At 33.7% G+C, this 19,086-nt stretch overlaps 2 protein-coding genes across 2 annotated transcripts; both read right to left on the reverse strand.

Annotated features, from left to right (window-relative positions):
* Positions 1-419: 419 nt before the first annotated feature.
* On the reverse strand, positions 420-8,309 carry LOC128214250 (DNA-directed RNA polymerase III subunit RPC9-like). Its single transcript, XM_052920626.1, has 3 exons — positions 8,172-8,309; positions 2,790-2,897; positions 420-1,405 (listed from the first exon to the last, which is right to left on the reverse strand). Exon 3 carries the CDS (start codon positions 1,395-1,397, stop codon positions 975-977), a length of 423 nt encoding a protein of 140 aa, XP_052776586.1. The 5' UTR covers positions 1,398-1,405; positions 2,790-2,897; positions 8,172-8,309; the 3' UTR covers positions 420-974.
* Positions 8,310-11,073: 2,764 nt separating this feature from the next.
* On the reverse strand, positions 11,074-18,384 carry LOC128214963 (V-type proton ATPase 21 kDa proteolipid subunit c''-like). The gene is made up of 7 exons (XM_052921686.1): positions 18,210-18,384; positions 16,113-16,161; positions 15,780-15,863; positions 13,873-14,020; positions 13,456-13,510; positions 12,982-13,172; positions 11,074-11,899 (listed from the first exon to the last, which is right to left on the reverse strand). Exons 1-7 carry the CDS (start codon positions 18,313-18,315, stop codon positions 11,870-11,872), a joined length of 663 nt encoding a protein of 220 aa, XP_052777646.1. The 5' UTR covers positions 18,316-18,384; the 3' UTR covers positions 11,074-11,869.
* Between the last annotated feature and the right edge of the window lie 702 nt (positions 18,385-19,086).

Consider the following 19,086-nt stretch of genomic DNA (forward strand, 5'->3'; position numbering starts at 1 on the left):
TATCTCTTGAATTTATCAAAATAGTTATTGTTGTGAATATGGTTACAAGTGAAGTCCCGATAATCCATTATAATAAAAAAGTGATAAGCTGGGCCTGTTATCAGCGACAATGGATTGTATTTGGTCATAATCGATCACCAGTTTAAACGGCAAGTTGTTTTTTTTGTTCCTCTCCTTATTTGCATTTGGCTAATTTCTGCCAATTTTCTCCTTTGAGTTAATTTATACATTGAGTGTTCAGTTGTTATCTTCAACAATATGGCCAAAAGCAACAACAGCACTAATTAATTTCAAACTTTCACATAAAATAATTATTAATTAATAAAATGCCGATTATCAATAGCAGTCAAACTGGAACCAATTCCCAACCTAATGGTTACCTAAAACCCAACTTCTGCAGTGTTTCAAATTATCATGAGTAGCAGGCAGAATATTTGTTTTTTGTTCGCAGGCAACATCGGAAAAGTTAGATATCAGAAGTTTAATTGCGTATAATCATCTTCATAATATAGTGCATACACTAACAATATACATGAATGTCATTCAAGTATAAAAACACAAGCTTTATCATGGCAAAAACAATTTATTAAGTGTTTCCTTACTAAGAGATGCAGTCTTAAGGTTTGATGTGACACATGTTTACATCTTCAGACACAATGTAACATGACTATCATCAGAAATGATGTATGCTCCCGGACAGGGTACAAATTCAGAAAAGCACCAATTGGAAAATGGTACTTTTCAAGTGCTTTTTTTAAAATACCAGATATATCTATATGGCAAAGTTTGTTGAGGAAAGAGGCATGGATGGACAAAGCTGCTACTACATGCTCTCCCTTCAGGGAGTATAAAGATTGACAATATTTAAAACTTTACTATTGTTATTGGCCTAATGTATTGTACCATTCACTTAGTATTCACTTCACACACTCTACAATCTACACTTCATATATATAATTGTGTCTACTAGCAAACTATTCTTGGTCCACAATCTCTTCCTCTTCCATCTCCTCCTGTTCCTGTTCAGTGTCATCTCCAGGGAGATGTTGGCCTAAGAGGTCCAGAAGCTCATAGATCTGATCTTCTGTCAGCCTCTCCTCACTCTCTTCAACAATCAACTGAATCTCTACAGCTGTCCTAGGACGGAGGTTTAAAAACTGAAGTTTTTCCGCTTTTGTTAATTTATATGGCTCAAGTGCTTTCATAAAATTTGAGATCACCTCTGGAGATTGTTTAGCACAGGCAGTGTTTTCTAAGTGCTGGATTATTTCATAAGAGACAGTAGCAATGTTTGTGTGCATCTTTTTCTGCTTGTTGTGACCTTTCTGAATGTCCTGCAAGAGCGCTAAGACCTCATAGTTGCTCAGCATAGCAGATTTCTCCTTTTTTACCTCCATTACAATGCCTGAAAAAGAAAATTAATAAAAGCATGTTAATTTGAAAAAAAATCATTCTTCTTTTTCAGTACTGTAGGGAATAAACCCAAGTGTTAATTTGATAACCATATTTGCATAATGATCAAATACATATTATGATCCATTCCATGACAAAACCTGTATAAGTGGCTTGAATTTGTCACTGTGCAAAAACTGTGCAAAAAAACTATTAGAAAATAAGTTTCTATTATGTCCTTGTGTTTTTTTTTATATTTACTTACTTGTACTACGTGAAAGTTGTATTTATAAGAAAAATCTGTGGCAACTGACACGGCATAGGTGGCTTGAGGTTCGTGTGAAAGTGAAATTCTTAAACTGATCAACATTTTCCAGACCTAATATTTGGTTAGTACAGTCCATTATTAAGCCATCAGAATAATGTATACATTTGAAACAGGGCCTATTTTAGCCTGTTACTGGTATATAGAATAATGCTGTTTATTCACAAAAGAAGAACACTGTCAGAATTCTTCATACTTATTGATGGTATATTTTTCTCCCAACTCCAGACTTGAAAGATGAAAAATGTTCTTTTCTTATAGTTATACTAGTAAATCTGACCATTTGAATCATTGGTTTCCACATTGAATGATCTTTATATTTTCTACATATTTTGATCTGTTTGTATATCGCCTTATGAAAATTAAATATTAAGTTTCTGTCTTGATTCATGCAGATTATAAGTATCTATCATGTGTTTCCGGTACGGATAGAAAAATCTGACTCAAGGGCACTTGCGTAAGCAAGCAAGCCTCGTTACCGGCCTCGCAGCGTGCCCGAGGGTCGGATTTTTCTATCCGGATTGGAAAAACATGATTGATATTTTTTCTTGAATTTTTAAATTTATCAATTTGTGGGAAAAAGGATGTTCAAAACAAATTTTTGAACAATAACACCAAAACGCAGGTGCGACGTTGTTTACTGACATCATAGAGCGCAGTACTTTTGAATAACTGAAAAAAGCGTTTTTATACGATTATTTATTTTCAGTTTAAATTAAGTCTTGCAAACATATATATTTGATTGCGCTTTTATTAAAATGGCATAATATATTTTTCATTAACCATAAAATAAAAGAATTAAGAAGTGGCATGCTGTTGCGCATGACTCATCTTACATGGGGTTTACAAGATGAGTTTTTCCAGCACCGGTCACATGACCGGAAACACACGTCCGGTATGCAAGAATTTTCTTTATTTAATCAGTGTCTGTGAATCCCTTACTTCTTAACAGAGATTACCCTGTCACTTAGGTAAAAGATACATGCCCAATTTAAACATAATTATCTATGTTACATATCTTAAATACAATATATATTTAAATATATTGAAATATCATAGTGTTTGGTCCTACCTGTGTTGCTGCTTCTTCTGCAAGCAAGTCCTTCAAGTACCGCTGCCCCGCCCACCTGCCAGCTATGATTGTGTACACCCAAGCCAATACCACAACACCAAAGCAAAGCTGAAATTAGATAAATATATTTATATATTGCAGTTATTTTTCAATGACATCTTTTACAATAACTTCATGTAAATAGGTATCTTTAAGTACCGTAGTGGTATTTAATCTGTCTCACTTAAAGACAAGCTAATATTGTGGCACTGTAGTGTCTGCATGTGCTGAGAGGGGTGATGGGTTTGATGTACAACGTAAAATGTAAAAGGAACAAAATTTGTGCTTGCCTGATGCTGGCTTTATAGCCTATATTTCTAAGTGCACATGGCATTAAAGGGGCTGTCTCACACATGATAAAATAGCAAAAAAAAAAAAAATTGTCGAAAAATGACAAAATTGGCATCGATGTGTACAAAGCATTGAAACTTACTAACTGAAGTACCACAGTCATAGTATACAATTTATTTAAGTTTAGCAGTTATTTCGTATTTTTCCATTGAAAAAGATTACTGGGTATGTCTACCAGGTAGAATTCATTCATTATGCGTGATTGGCTAGTCGGTGTTATCACCTGATATTACCGAGGTAGGTGTATAGCTTAATTATGTCATCCGATTAGAATAAGCCTTAAAAGCTCAGTCGGTAGGGCGCTGGTCTTTTTTTGGCGACGCAGGTTCGAACCCGGTCTCTGACACAATTTTTTTTTTACATTTTGGTACTTTTTTTTTACAATTATGATATCAAAGCGTAACACATTCCAATTAGATAAATGTCCTGAGATTTACAGAAAAAAAATGTTTTTGGTGCCAATCTGTGACACAGTCCCTTTAATGTTTATTTTGCCCCAGTTGGTATTAAATACACATGGCAGTGTCATAACCATATTCAATAAACTATGAAGGTGACAAACATATATTCCTATTTGCATGTTTTGGATGTTTAAAGATTTAACAGGTAATTGTTAACCGCAACTTAACTGCTTGATATCATTAATATTCAAAATTGAAACTAAAAGTAGTGATAAAACAATGATAGTTTTGTTGAAAATCAATTTTAGGACTACAAAATAGGCGATTATCAATTTTAGTTTTTAAAACTCAATATAAACATATACTAAAATATTGCAAGAATACTTTCTTTTGAACATCAACAAATGTTCAAACCATATCAATGCAAAAAACAGCTCTATCACGACCTGAAGTGTAAATTTTGCCCATTTACCTTGTTACATGATAGCTTTTTCGTCTAACGGATATCTGCCCTAGTGATTTAAATACCTAGACACTGCCGCATGTTTAACAGTTCTAGTTTAGATATCTTACAATACATGTCACAATAAATAGTTAGAGCACATTTAGTGTCATTCTTATATTTGTATGTATACCTCCATAACATAACATACCTTAGATAATGAACCGATCAGATCGGCATTATAAAACCCAACTAGCCACTAAAATGTGTAATAAATTAATAATGGAACTTTTAAACAATTGGAAATTTGTTTGCCAAAACAAAAATTGTCAAAGACTCTGAAGAGGCTGACTAATTTATATGTACAGCAGAAACTCACTAAACCGGAACTCCACAAAACCGGAATCCTCGGGATACTGGAATTTTTTCAGAGTCCTGGTTTTCCCCTTCTATTTTCAATGTGAACAAGAGCGGTCACAGACAGCTATATCCCCCGCCTCATGGGGGCATTTTTTGTAACGAAAGCCAATCAATGGTAAGGGTAGTTTCTCAGGAACATAAGAAATGCGTAAAATTATGAAAGGGGAATAACTCTTTCAAAAAATGTCAAATTGCAAAAGCCTGATAATATGTGCTGCGTCACTATATAGTCATAAACGCAAGAGGAGTTGCGAAGAAACCAATTTTAAATGTAAAATAAAGAAAGGGCAATAACTATTTCAAAAATGGTCAAAACCGCGAAAGACCGACAATATGCGCTGCTTCACTTTATGGTCATCAATCTGTGAAAGTTTGGTAGAAATCGCATGAAAAACGTAAAGGGAGTTGAGAAGAAACCAATTTTAAATGTAAAATAAGCAAAGGGCAATAACTCTTTCAAAAATGGTCAAATCAGGAAAGCCCGACAATATGTGCTGCTTCATTTTAGGATCATCAATCTGTGAAAGTTTGGTAGAAATCACATGAAAAACGTAAGAGCAGTTGCGAAGAAACCAATTTTAAATGTAAAATAAGCAAAGGGCAATAACTCATTCAAAAATAGTCGAATCAGGAAAGCCGGACAATATGCGCTGCTTTACTTAATGATAGTCAATCTGTGAAAGTTTGGTAGAAATCGTATGAAAAACGTAAGAGGAGTTGAAAAGAAACCAATTTTAAATGTAAAATAAGCAAAGGGCAATAACTCTTTCAAAAATGGTCAAATAAGAAAAGCCTGACAATATGCACTGCTTCACTTTATGATCATCAATTTGTGAAAGTTTGGTAGAAATCGCATGAAAAACGTAAGAGAAGTTGCGAAGAAACCAATTTTAAATGTAAAATAAGCTGAGGGCAATAACTCTTTAAAAAATGGTCAAATCAGGAAAGCCCGACTATATGCGCTGCTTCACTTTATGATCATCAATCTGTGAAAGTTTGGTAGAAATCGCATGAAAAACGTAAGAGCAGTTGCGAAGAAACAAATTTTAGATATAAAATAAGCAAAGGGCAATAACTCTTTTAAAAATAGTCGAATCGGGAAAGGCCGACAATATGCGCTGCTTCACTTTATGATCATCAATCTGTGAAAGTTTGGTAGAAATCGCATGAAAAACGTAAGAGGAATTGCAAAGAAACCAATTTTAAATGTAAAATAAGCAAAGGGCAATTACTCTTTCAAAAATGGTCGAATCGGGAAAGGTTGACACCATATGCTGCTTCACTTTATGATCATCAATCTGTGAAAGTTTGGTAGAAATCGCATGAAAAACGTAAGAGGAGTTGCGAAGAAACCAAATTTAAATGTAAAATAAGCAAAGGGCAATTACTCTTTCAAAAATGGTCAAATCGGGAAAGCCGGACTATATGCGCTGCTTCACTTTATGATTCTTTCAAAAATGGTCGAATCGGGAAAGGTTGACACCATATGCTGCTTCACTTTATGATCATCAATCTGTGAAAGTTTGGTAGAAATCGCATGAAAAAGTAAGAGGAGTTGCGAAGAAACCAATTTTAAATGTAAAATAAGCAAAGGGCAATTACTCTTTCAAAAATGGTCAAATCGGGAAAGCCGGACTATATGCGCTGCTTCACTTTATGATCATCAATCTGTGAAAGTTTGGTAGAAATCGCATGAGAAATGTAAGAGGAGATGCAAAGAAATGAATGTGGGACGAACGGACGCACACACGCACGCACCCACAGAAGCGCACCTACCATTACAATATCCCCTTGCCTTTTCAAGGCGGAGGATAAAAAAAAATCCCTACAAAACCCGAACCCCGGAATTCCGGACGAAAATTCGAGAAAACGTGTGAGTTGTCAATGTAATTTTACCTGACAAAACCGGACATAATTATATTTGTTCCAACATGTCAAAATGATTTTGTGTATTAGGAATTCTCAAATCGCGTGTCACTTTGTTTTGACAGCCAGTGCGTTGTTAAATATTACACCTGTGATGTTGTGTTAACTCGATAATGATGATTGCGCTGTGGATTGACTGCCGCACGAAAATCAGAATTGTGAAAAGAAAATTGATTGAAACATTAATTTGTTTGTTGCATAAAATAAAGAACTAGAAATGGTTATTAAGTGATCATTTTGGAGGGTTGTTTTATCTAAAGACTTCTATGATTGAATCAAATTAGAGCGGTGCGTTAATTAAACTATCAAACATACTTAACAAGCATTAACTTACAGATAATCGGATAATTTGTGTGTTTGTTACTCAAATCAAGAACTTTGATTGGTGATGAAGTGGTCATTTTCGCGAGTTGTTTTATTTTAAGACTTCCAAAAAAAGATGATTATAAAAATGCAGAAATGTTTAATTATGTTTATCACTTTTGCATATGCTTTAATCATGTCTCAACCTCTGTCTAAACGTCTAAGAATTGAACTTCCCTTTAAAGGTTAACTCGGTTAATATTTTGAGTAAACTTACTCCGTACATCAAATTTTCACTAAACCGGAATCCTCACTAAACCGGAAATTTTGCCCAGTCCGGACCTTGTCCGGTTTAGTGAGTTTCTACTGTACTACCACCCCATGTACACCCACTGTTAATATTTTCTTAATTGCATGAGGCTGTCAAATGTTGGTTGCTATAGGCATAGGCAGTCCAAATAAGTGGATGTTGAAAGGATTTTGTTCCTGATTTCTGATGTGCTATATCATTCTGAAGAGATGACAAGTATGCGTAAATTCCATCTAACTGATAGAGAGCCATTAATTTGAGGTGAGTAGAGTTGTAAATCTAAACAATTATTTCTGGCTGGCCAAAAAAAAAAATTCTGTCAGGGAGACACTATACAATACTTCACTTTGAATATAAGCGTTTGGTAGTGTTTGTTTTCAAATTTTAAGAACAAACTGACAATTTAACAATACTGGTTGACGGTACATTTCCGAACAGGGCACAAATCCCCAACACCGGCTTAAACACGCGTTTGTTTACCGTGATCGATTATTTGATGATCTAGATCAATACAGAGGCTTGCCTTGGTCACACTTGCAAAATTTCATCTTGTTTTGTTAAGTATTTTTCTAAAAAAATGCCATTCAATGTTTTTGGCTTAAAGATCAAAATGTAGCACATGGGGGAATGACGTCAGAGGGGGCACGCGCATCTTTAGGTTTTGCAGTTATGTTGACCTACATTCAAGATATTTATAAATAGAAATCACGCTTTACATTTGAATTGCATGTTTTGAAAAATCATCGGAAACAATAAATTACTTTACTCCTAAGTGTTTATTTAATATAGCAAATTTTTATAATTGTACAGTATGACCATGTATTTTCGCTTTGCAAGTGTTCAGTATTTTTGCCCTCCATAGCATAAATTTAAGGGTGATTTACTGTCCATAAACTAAACGATTTTCGACATAAAATTGATGACATCGTGAATCTGTACTTTGGCAGATATTGTCACATTAACCAAAGATGTTCCATACGCAATTTTATCTTACTACAACAAAAACTCTCCAAGAGAATTGTTAAAAACTTCAAGTGTTCGGATTTGTGACCTGAGCCAGTACAGTAACAAAATGGCACTAGCTCACTGCAATGATATTATTATTATTATTTGATTTTTATATAAGAAATGTGTTGCAACATGTTTGCATCACTTATAAGCTAATAACACATTTAACTCTCAATACTTACGAAATTAAGAATTCTAGAAACTGTTTTTTTACTAAATATATACATATTTCATAGAAATATTCACAACATTAACAGTCAACAATTGTTTATTTCATGCAATTGTTTAACTGTGTTAAAAGCTAAACATTCGGATTTCGGATGTGGAACTCAAAGAAAAATTGAAAAAAAGAAAAAGTGTAGCTCGAGTGTTTAGTCTGCAGTTCCTTCCCCTAACACTATCGTTATCGTTACTGTATGGAATAACAGTAACCAGAGAACCAGAAGAGAATTATTTCATTTCACCTTTGAACCTGGGCCTAAATTTATATTTTTACCGACAGTTCGTTTTTCAGTCAAAGTGGAATGTTCAACATGTATGAGCATTTTAGGTTTTATTTTGAGTTTGCATGCTGTTCTTCTTTCTTATTCCAAATAGGTACAGTCCACACTCTGGTAGGTCGTCGTACATATATAAAAGAAACTTGCAGGTGCAAACCAAGAACATCTCGTGTAGGTTAAAATATATATATTTACAGTGCAGGTAAAAACGGTACACAAGACTCGTCGGAGCTGAATGGCCTGCAACCCTGATTTGAAAGTGTCAGGGAGGCGCTGTAAACAACTGACTGGATACCATCTGGAAAGAAGGAGTGTTGGTACACTATGGTAAACCATGTTCCTTGCGAAAGGTAGCAGGACTTTCTGGTGATGGCCTCCCAAGGTATTTGCTGACATGTGGTTGGTCAGGGGCATGGCTCTCTGATGGTTGACTCAATGCAATAAATAATAACAGTTTTAGCTTGCGCGCGTCTTTTCTGTAAGGTGGGTCAATGAAGCTTTTAAAACATATATGGCAGAAGCACTACTGCATGTAGTTCTGTGATGATCTCCAGTTGCACATCTGGCTGATCTGCGCTGGAACATTTTAATTTTGCTAATGTTCTCTTTGGTATGACGATCCGTGATGATTCTTCCATACTCCATTATTGGGCAGATGAGTGTCTGGTAGAAAAGGTATATATGGATGACTAAACACTTTTGTGGATGGAGTTCAACCACCCGATGGTCCGTAATGTTCCCAAATCTGATCCGTAATGTCCATGGTCCGTAATGTCCGTGACCCATCAAACCAATTATGGAACCTTTTGCTAGGTAAAGATCACTGTGACCTTAAAGGGGCTGTACTCCGTATGATGAAATAACGAAAAAAAAAAAGAGAAGAAAATTGTCAAAACTTGACATAAACTTGGTATCGATGTGTACAATGCATTGAAACTTACTAACTGAAGTACCACATAGTTTACAATCAATTGATGTTTCGCAGTTTTTTCGTATTTTTCCATTAAAAAGATTACTAGGTATGTCTACCTAGTAGAATTAATTCCTTATGCGTGATTGGCTAGTCGATGTTATCACGTGATCTCACCAAGTAAGTATTATATTTTTAATATTCCAACCATTTAGAGACAGCCTTCGTAACACAGTGGATACAACACTGGAATCCAATTTGGCCGACACCGGTTCGAACCTGGCCTCCGAATGATTTTTTGTTACATTTGGGTATTTTTTTTTACAATTACGATATAAAAGAGTAAAACATTTTATTAAATAATTGTCCACTGTCGTTTCAGAAAAACTTTTTTTGGTGCCAATCTGGTGTACAGTCCCTTTAAAATTGTACTCTCACAGATTGAGTGTTTTGACAACATTTTTATTTTTGTCCCAGAACGAGCCAATTTTTGCGAAAATCTATGAAAGCCAGTGATATAAGACTGCTGACAAAAAATTAGAACAGAGAACTTCATATTTAAGTTAAAAAAATGATGTTTTATGCCTTTTTTGTAAACCGTTAGTAACGGTTTAAGCCTTAAAATATTCGACTGGAAATATAAAAATCTGCAATCTGATTTTTTGTCAGCAGTCTTATCTCATTGGTTTGCAGATATAAATGCAAAAAATTCTCTTTCCAAGACAAATAATAAAAAAGTTGTCAAAACAATTAATCTTTGAGAGTGCAGCTTTAATGTTTGACCCCAAAATAATAAGGGTCCAAATACTTCAAGGTTATTCTTCTCGTAATATTGAAGACCATGACCTGCTGCTTTAAAGTAATTGACCTTTTATAGCATTACAAAATTATTACAAAAGTTTACTGTGACCTTGACCTTGACCCTTATCTTAATACAGCATCTACGGGTCATAACAAACCTAGTAAAATTTAAAGAACCTTGAGTGACAATTTGTATCAGTTATCTTAAACCCTTTTTAGTCTCAAGTAGTCTTTCTGCGCGCTTGTACATGATGCTATGATACCACAGATTCATCATTTTCAAACCTCTGATGAATGAGAACGTCTTTCTGACACTGACCTTAAATAGTGGTGCATTTTTTGGTCTCAAACTATCTTCTCGTAATTTTCAAACCTTCAGCTATCCATTTGTCTTTAGTTATATATATCAGAGACCATTACATTGCAGGTCACTGTATTCTTGAACCTTTGAACCCAATATCAACAGGGATTATCTAATTGTCATGACCAACCTTCATTTGAAATTTCTCGATTTTTTTAGTAATTCATTGGAAACCATTTTTGTTGCTCAAGGTCAGTGTGACCTTGCCCTTTTGGCCTCAATAGGTGCCATCTGCTTGTCATGGCCAGTATACAAATATTTGAGAGCCCTAGACCTGCTAATTTATGGGATAATGGTCATCTATTGATAAACATCACTGTTACCTCGACCTTTTTATTTCCAAGTGAAGATGTGAACTTCTTGTCATGGCAAACCTTTTTGTGAGAATTGAGGACCCTTGGTTTAGTTGGTTTGGAGTTATTCATCGGAATCCAAACAAATAGACACAAGGGCTGTACAGTCCTTTTCATCTTTCAAAGAATTTGTTAAAAGTTGTATTTTTTAAGGCAGCAAATGATATCCTCTTTTATTATTTTATATACACATATAATACACAACTACATGTAAACATAACAATATATCAATTATCTGGTGTATACACAATATTATCAGGAAAAACATGTTATGTTAGTTTTATTTTGCCTTTTTTCCCCATGTTCATTTTTTAAAGATGCTTATCAAAACATTTCAGTAAATAACAGATTAATGCATCCTTTATACATACTAAAGTAATTTCATCAAAATTCAACCAGCTTGTAAATTTTAGCTATTATCTAATGTCTAACTGATGCAAGTGCATGAATCTACAGACGTGTTTAGTCAGACAGAGAATTCAATTACAAGAAAAGCTTTTAAGATTTTAATAAAGTTTGAATTACATCGGCCAGACTCATTTATAGTTAGTGTAACAAATGTGTGAAGCATTATAATAAGAGACAGTCATGATCACTTTAAACTGGCTGTGAAAATGCCATACATGATCTAAAAATGAAGGTATACTAGTAACACATTCTAAATACACAACAGTTCAGACAGCCAGGCTATTGCTATGACATCATCATGGAGAAAATTCAACTAATAGGAAAATGTACTGGAATGTTAAATGTGATGCATCTGTCATTTACTAACAGTCTGTATAAACAAATCAAATTTATTTCCAGGTAACAACTCAGCTACTCTAAAATGAATGTACACATAACAGAAAGTAAATAGTCACAAGAACCATCCAATGGATTTCACATCAGTCATAGCTAAAGAAGGAGCATGACATGAAGGATTCTTTGTTCTCTTCTCCAGGTATCCACCTGACTAATCTGTACCTATCTTTGAGCCTGCAATCTGAAATTCAAAGAGCAATTTGTTGATGAATATTTGAAAGAAAAGGAGAAACAATGTACACCATGGTTTCCTATTGCTTTTTGGTTGCATAAGAGCATTAGGCTATTTAAGCAATTATGAATCTGTATTTATGCCAAGTACAAACTTTACAAACTATTACGAATACAAATCTATAGCATTCCTTTGATTCTTTTTGTTTTATAAATCAAGCTATGTATAACCATGTATTCATACAATACTTTCATCAATATAAACTAAGATTCTATGATATATTGAAAATAAATAAATCTGACAAATCAGCACAAAAACATTGTCGCGAACATCGCAAAATAACAGACTTTTATTTTAATATGAGTTAGTTAAATATACAATACTTTTGAGATTGATTCTTATGTTATACAGATGCTATATGGTTATCATTTGTTTAAACTTTAATTTGTATTACCTTAAGTTTTTTACAATATTACAGTTTAATCGTTTAAGTATAACATTTTTTCATTTGCACTGTTGACCTTGTAACTAATCGCTATGAGTCTACCGGTGTTATTCAACGGTGTCATTGCTCCGGCGGAGTTGCACGAATAACACATGAATTCGTGCTACTCACAATACTCGTGCACTTCGTGTTTGTTTTGGCGGTAAATAATAGTATAAAAGGCCTTTGTTGGGCGTTTAGAAAAGAGTTAAAAAAAAAGTTAGAATCAAAAAGAGTTAAAAAGTGAATTAAAAGGAGTTAGAATTAAAAAGAGTTAAAAGTGATTTAAAAGGAGTTAAATAAAAATAATTTAAAAAAGTTTATAACATCGGACTATCAATTATAAATTGTATTATATGACAAATTGTTGGATTATAATAGTTAGAAGTGTTAACATCTGGAAATAAATTCATTACTTACTATTCACTATTTAGGACAATAACTGTGAATTGTTATTGGAATTAAAATTGTTAAAACTGTATAAATAAAGAAGGAAACAGTGAAAAATTGTGTTTGTGGTCTTTCATAAGGTTAAGACCTAAAATCTAATGTGGCTAAAATAAAAACACCGCCACAAACATATTCAAACATGGATAATTTAACAAACCTGTAGAATAGAGACAATGACTCCAAACAGGCCGATAGCACTGCCAAAGATTTCAATGATAAGGATTTTCACAAAGAGAGTGGAGTTCTGGGCATCGGCAAGGGCGGCACCGGAGCCCACGATGCCTACGCAGATTCCACAAGAGATGTTACACACTCCAACAGTGAGGCCAGCCGCAAACATCTTATACCCTGCAATAGCGAGGAACATAATAACCTTTAAAACATTATACTGGAAGTCATGACTACAGTGGAATGGTAAAACAGACACACTTTGATATGCTGCAGATAGAATATACAATGCTATGGGATAATATACACCTTGATCATATAAATATATATCTTATATTATATTATCAACTTGATCAGTAAAGTTCATCAAACATATTTATTATAATAGTAAATACTAACCTTTATATTAACATTGATATATACAAATACATGTAACAATGACAATAATGATGAAGACATTCACCTGCTTGGTAACTTTTTAGGACAGCATCTTCAGAGTCAGTATATTGATTAAAACTCTGCAAAGAAACAATACAAGCAAATACAATATTGTATCATCATCTGAATGGTAACACAGAGACTCCACTAATTACTTTACGATGGTAATAGCACAACTTCCAGCAAAGGTTTCTATTATATGTGCTGTATATATTTATACATAGTATATATTATTTATTTGACCCATATAAATAGATAATCCTCTTCAATATTTCTTTAATATGGACTCCATGCATGGTCAATTTTTCAGGTTATATGATTATGATTTATCTTCAAATCAATAACACTTACTTCTAATATTGCTTTTGTAATTTTGCTTTATATATTACTGTTTTGAAACTTCTTTTGGGAAAACATGCCAATATATGATAAAGTATATTACCCCAATATTATTTGTTATCACAATAGCCATAATGATTCCGTAAATGGCCACAGCTTCACAGAAGATGATACTGATGAGGTTTTTAGTTTTGATTCTCGGAGCCTTTACACCACCACCAAGAATACTTGCGCCAGTGGTTAATATTCCCCTGAAAGGCAACAGTATCATTTCTGACAAATGGTAATATAGTAGCATGTAACACTCATATAATTTCTCCAAATCTTATAGCTAATAATAATAAATGATTTTTCTGACCGAATTATGACATAGCTTTTGTCTTTCATAAAACAACTATGGTGAACATTTGCGGTATGTTTAAATTTGTTTAGTGGGTCAAAAGAAGTACTAGTAGTAGATAAAAACATATTACCAAGTTATTTAAATTAATAATAGTCATACAGTAGCACTTATCTAAACAAGCAACATCGTTGAATTGATATCCCCCGCCTGATTGGGCTAAGTCAAGGAATGGAAATCAATTGTTGATGAAATATATATATATATGAGTTTGAGTTTGATTGCAACTGTTTGAAATAAAAAAAATATTGTATATAATGTAACATTTAGAATTGACCAAGAAACCTAGTTTATGACTCCATGTTACCCAGTTCCAAACTAATCTAAGGTTTCATCAAGGCAAACATTCTGCTATATGCAAAAAATAAAGCCTCTAGAGTGTCCACAAGGTTTTTATAAGATTTGACTCAGTGACCTCATTTTGACCCAACATGACCTACTAGTTTCAAACTATTCCAAGATTTCATCAAGGCACTCTAGAGTGTTCCCAAGATTTCTGTAAGATATGACCTAGTGACCTAGTTGTTGACCCATATGACCCACTTTTAAAACATAAAATTTAACCTAAGAGAACATTCTGACCATGTTTAAACTTAATCAGACCAATCACCATCATAAAATAGTTTCGGACAAGATTTTTGAAAGATTAAACCTAGTGACCTAATTTCTTATCACATGTGACCCAGTTTAAAACATGTCGAAGAGTTCATCAAGGAAAACGTTCTGGTCAAGTTTCATGAATATTAGACCATACATATTGCCTCTAATGTGTTTTTCTAAAATTTGACCTAGTGACCTTATTTTTGACCCCATATGCCCCACTTTCACAAGTGGTCCATATTTCATCAAGGGGTACATCATGACCAAGTTTTAACATAATCCGACCAATAATTTCCATTCCGGACAAAAAATTCTCAGATTTGACCTTGTGACCTAATTTTCGATCATATGTGACCCAGTTTTAAATTGGTCCAAGATTTCATCAAGGAAAACATTCTGATTAAGTTTTATGAATATTTGACCATGTATAATTCCTCTTGTATGTTCCAAAGATTTTTCTAAGATTTGACCTACTGGCCTAGTTTTTGACCCCATGTAACCCACTTTTTAAAGTGGTCCATAATTTTGAAGGGGGAACATCATGACCAATTTTGAACATAACTTGACCAATCATTACCATGATATGGTTCTGGACAATATTTTTCTAAGATTTGACCTAGTGACCTGTTTTTCATCATATGTGACCCAGTTTTATTTACGACCAAGAGTTCATCAAGGAAAACATTCTGATAAAGTTTCATGAATATTTGACCATGTATTATGCCTATAGTATGTTCAAAAGATTTTTCTTAGATATATATATATATATAATATATATAGTGACCTAGTTTTTGACCCCATGTGACCCATTTTTAAAAGTAGTCGAGATATGATCAAGGGGAACATTCTGACCAAGTTTGAACATTTTCTGATCAATGCCTTCCAAGATATGGTACCGGATGGAGGGACAGACAGAAGGACGGAATGACGGACGGACAGCGCCAAACCAATATCCCCCTCCCGAAATCTTCAATTCGGCTGGGGATAAAAAATAATGAATATTGACTTACCAAGCTGCTCCAACAACTGACAGTGAAATAGCCAGACCAATGCCAAGGCACGCCCACATATATGGTGATATGCTGCTCAGTAACCTGCAATTCATACAAAACATGTGAAACTGGATTCTCTTTTATTCATAACCAGATTAGTGTTTTTTCTAAGAACAAGTTTTGCATTTTGTTAAGCAGAATTTCTCTTTTGTCTCATGACATTATATACAGTGTAAAAAATAAGCACAAATTCTTATTTACGACAACTTATATTTGTTCAAAATAAGATGCTTTTGCAAAAGAGAAGAATGTTTCAACATTTTTTGTTTGCATAAGATGTTCATGTATTACCATCCTATGTCAAATCTTCCACCTTGCCCAGTCAATATGTAGTAGCCAACTGGAAAAAAAAGATTCCTTCGCTTATACCAGCTACAAAATACAAATAATTTTAATTCTACTCAGTTCTGCAAATAATTATAGTTATATTTAATCATTATACATCGAATTACAATGTATAACATTGAATTATGAATCACGGTTCTGATTAAATATAATAATTATATCTCCCAGGCCCAGTCTGGGTGACAGCATTTAAAGGTGTAGCAATTATAAATATCAACAGTTGAGCTTGAACAAATCAAGTTTAATTGGGTTTTAATTCAATCCCATATTTGATGGGTAGTTTTGACTTAATAAAAAAACAAGTTTAGTCTATGATTGGAATACTGCAATTTGCTTTTTACTTTTTAGTTAAAATTTGAGTCCAGGTGAATGCTTTGATTCAAGGCTTTTTGAAAGAATATATATTTATATGCTTTTATATTGGCTTTCCAAGCTACAGTACTTGGCCACACTAAATGGCATTTAAAGAAACTTATTTATCAAATGGACATTTTCCTGTTTCACTCGGACAGCTGTTAATCCCAAATGAAATCACCTTTAAAAACAGGCCTTAATCTTCATTATTTATACCATGTACATGAAGATTAACCACATAACAGGAAGGCGCTGACTAGATCCTCTCAAATGTTTCTTGCCTATAAATAAAAGTCTTAAATCAGACTGTTTTTAAAATTTCAATTCTTTTTCTTCAAAAAATAAAGTTAAGTGTCTGATGTCAATTAATGACAAAATTCATTAAAAGAAAATAAACAAACTAAAGTTGCCTCCCTGAGTGCATACTGAGTGGGTGCTAAGGATAACAGTTTTTTTTTGTTTTGTTTTAATCATTCCACAGATATTTGCCAGAACTATATGTAGTTCAATGGAAATCTTTGTTCAATTGCTAATGATCCGAAGGTGGTAGGTTTAAGCTCTACACCAAGTGCACTTTTCCTCCAAGGTTTACTTTACTGGTGTCAGAAGTAAAAGGCAAGAGTGCCTGGATTGGCTGAAAGGTTAATGTGGAAGTGTTATGTGGTTGGGCAAGAACCAGCCACTCTGTTAGCTCACTTGGTTAAAGCACTGTATGTGTGCACACCAGCACGCTTTATGTCCCAGGTAAACTTTATATTGTATTTTAAAATTCAATGTCACTAATCTCATTATGTGCATGACAACTCTTAACTATGGAATTAATATAATTAATATAAAATTATCTTCGCTCTACCAGTGGTAATTAAATGTACTCATGTATATTATATTTGGCTTAACAATATTAAATTTTCAACAGTACTTCAGAAGTCAGTCCGTTTCGCCATTAGTCTAAAATAATAGACGTGTTATACGGGATTCTTCCAATCCCTAACGTCTAAACTGGAATGTGCAAAAAACGGGGGTGTTTTAAAAATATTGAAATTGTTTTAAGTGAAGTATTTTATGGTTGAAATTGATCATAAAGAGTTATATTCATATTTTACCATGTAAGTGAAATGTTATTTTGCACTAAACATGCATTAAAACAAGTTGTTTACCTTTCCAATAAAACGAAAGTTGACTGACACAGAAAACAATTATGCGAAGGGGAACAACTTGATACAATCTTAATAACTCGGCCTCCTCCGACAAAGCTTCGAGATAGACCTTGTTATACAATCGTAACAACTCGGCCATGGCCGAAATGTTCCGAGCGATTTAAAACTGTGCCCTGAAGCCTTGCAGGTGCCCTTCATGTATATATCGTTATGTTTTGACAGAATGAAATGAAAAAAAGCCGTCAAACTCATAATTATAAGTTGGATATTTATTTTTTGTGTACGGAACTAATATAAAATAACATTATCTGGTAATATTTCTTGTTTTTATGATATTTTATAGACGCTATATGCTTTAACCCGGAATCCTGATCGGAACAACTACCCACTTTTGATACTTAACAATTTGTACGTGAAGGATTTGCCATATCAAAAATCTAAAAAAAAATCCGTCAACGTACAATTATTTGGACTAGTTTCGCCATATATAATTTTCATTTTAGTCGAACTGAAAACACTTTTTCATGGTTACCAATGATTGTGATCGCTGTTGTTGCTAATAAATAAACACTGTAATAGACAGGGTAGGATGAAACACCCATGCTCTTCGTTGGGCCTCGCGGTTCGTAATCCATCATGAAATTAGTAGCTTTTAGTCAGTTTTTCATATGATTAGACATTCATTTCCGGTACTACCGGTGTCGACTAAAATTGTTTATCATGTGATTGTTTATTTCCGGTTGTACAGGTTACGTACAACTATTAAAATGAAAAGTAGTCCGTGTCGGCCCGGGATAAAAAAGAATGAGAGCGTTTATGATCATATGAAATCAGAGATAAAGAAATCATTCCAAAAAAAAACACATAAATGCAATTTTAAAAAAAAACAAAAACAAAAAACAATTAAATAAAAATTAGGATCAATTTCCGGAACAAACATGTCATTGAAAAGGATTCATATACAGCATTGGTATATATATAGAACAATGGCTGAAAGTGGCTTAAATTTCAATTGGCTAAATTATGTAAAGTCGTTGTTGAACAACACTGGATTTACGTATCTATGTGATAACCAAGAAACGTTGACCAGCAAAAATGTCTATACTTTAGTGACACAAACCCTAAAAGACCAAAATGTGCAAGTCTGGCAAGAGAAAATGAACGTATCGCAGAAAGGTGTATTATACAGTAATTTTAAAGAAAAAAATAAGCTTGAGAGTTATTTACCGAATCTTCCACGGATTACAGCTTTGGGAATTTATAAATTAAGGAGTTGTAATTTTAAATTCCCTATTGAAACACATGCGTGACGAGGTATTCCTTACAACGAAAGACATTGTCCTTTTTGTAAAAATACCATATAGGAGACAGTTTCCACTATATACTCGGAATGTTCCGAATTTCGCACC

This window comes from Mya arenaria, chromosome 13, assembly GCF_026914265.1.
Source record: "Mya arenaria isolate MELC-2E11 chromosome 13, ASM2691426v1".
Classification (NCBI taxonomy): domain Eukaryota; kingdom Metazoa; phylum Mollusca; class Bivalvia; order Myida; family Myidae; genus Mya; species Mya arenaria.

What these genes read in the sequence shown, in the direction of transcription:
- LOC128214250 (XM_052920626.1), bottom strand. Translation starts at nt 1,397, where the DNA reads ATGGAGGTAAAAAAGGAGAAATCTGCTATGCTGAGCAACTATGAGGTC.
- LOC128214963 (XM_052921686.1), bottom strand. Translation starts at nt 18,315, where the DNA reads ATGATGGATTACGAACCGCGAGGCCCAACGAAGAGCATGGGTGTTTCA. An exon ending in AACAGCGATCACAATCATTG is followed by an intron (nt 16,162 to 18,209) that starts GTAACCATGAAA and finishes TTTTTTTTCCAG; the next exon opens with TTGGCTACTACATATTGACT. An exon ending in GGAAGATTTGACATAGGATG is followed by an intron (nt 15,864 to 16,112) that starts GTAATACATGAA and finishes TATGAATTGCAG; the next exon opens with GTTACTGAGCAGCATATCAC.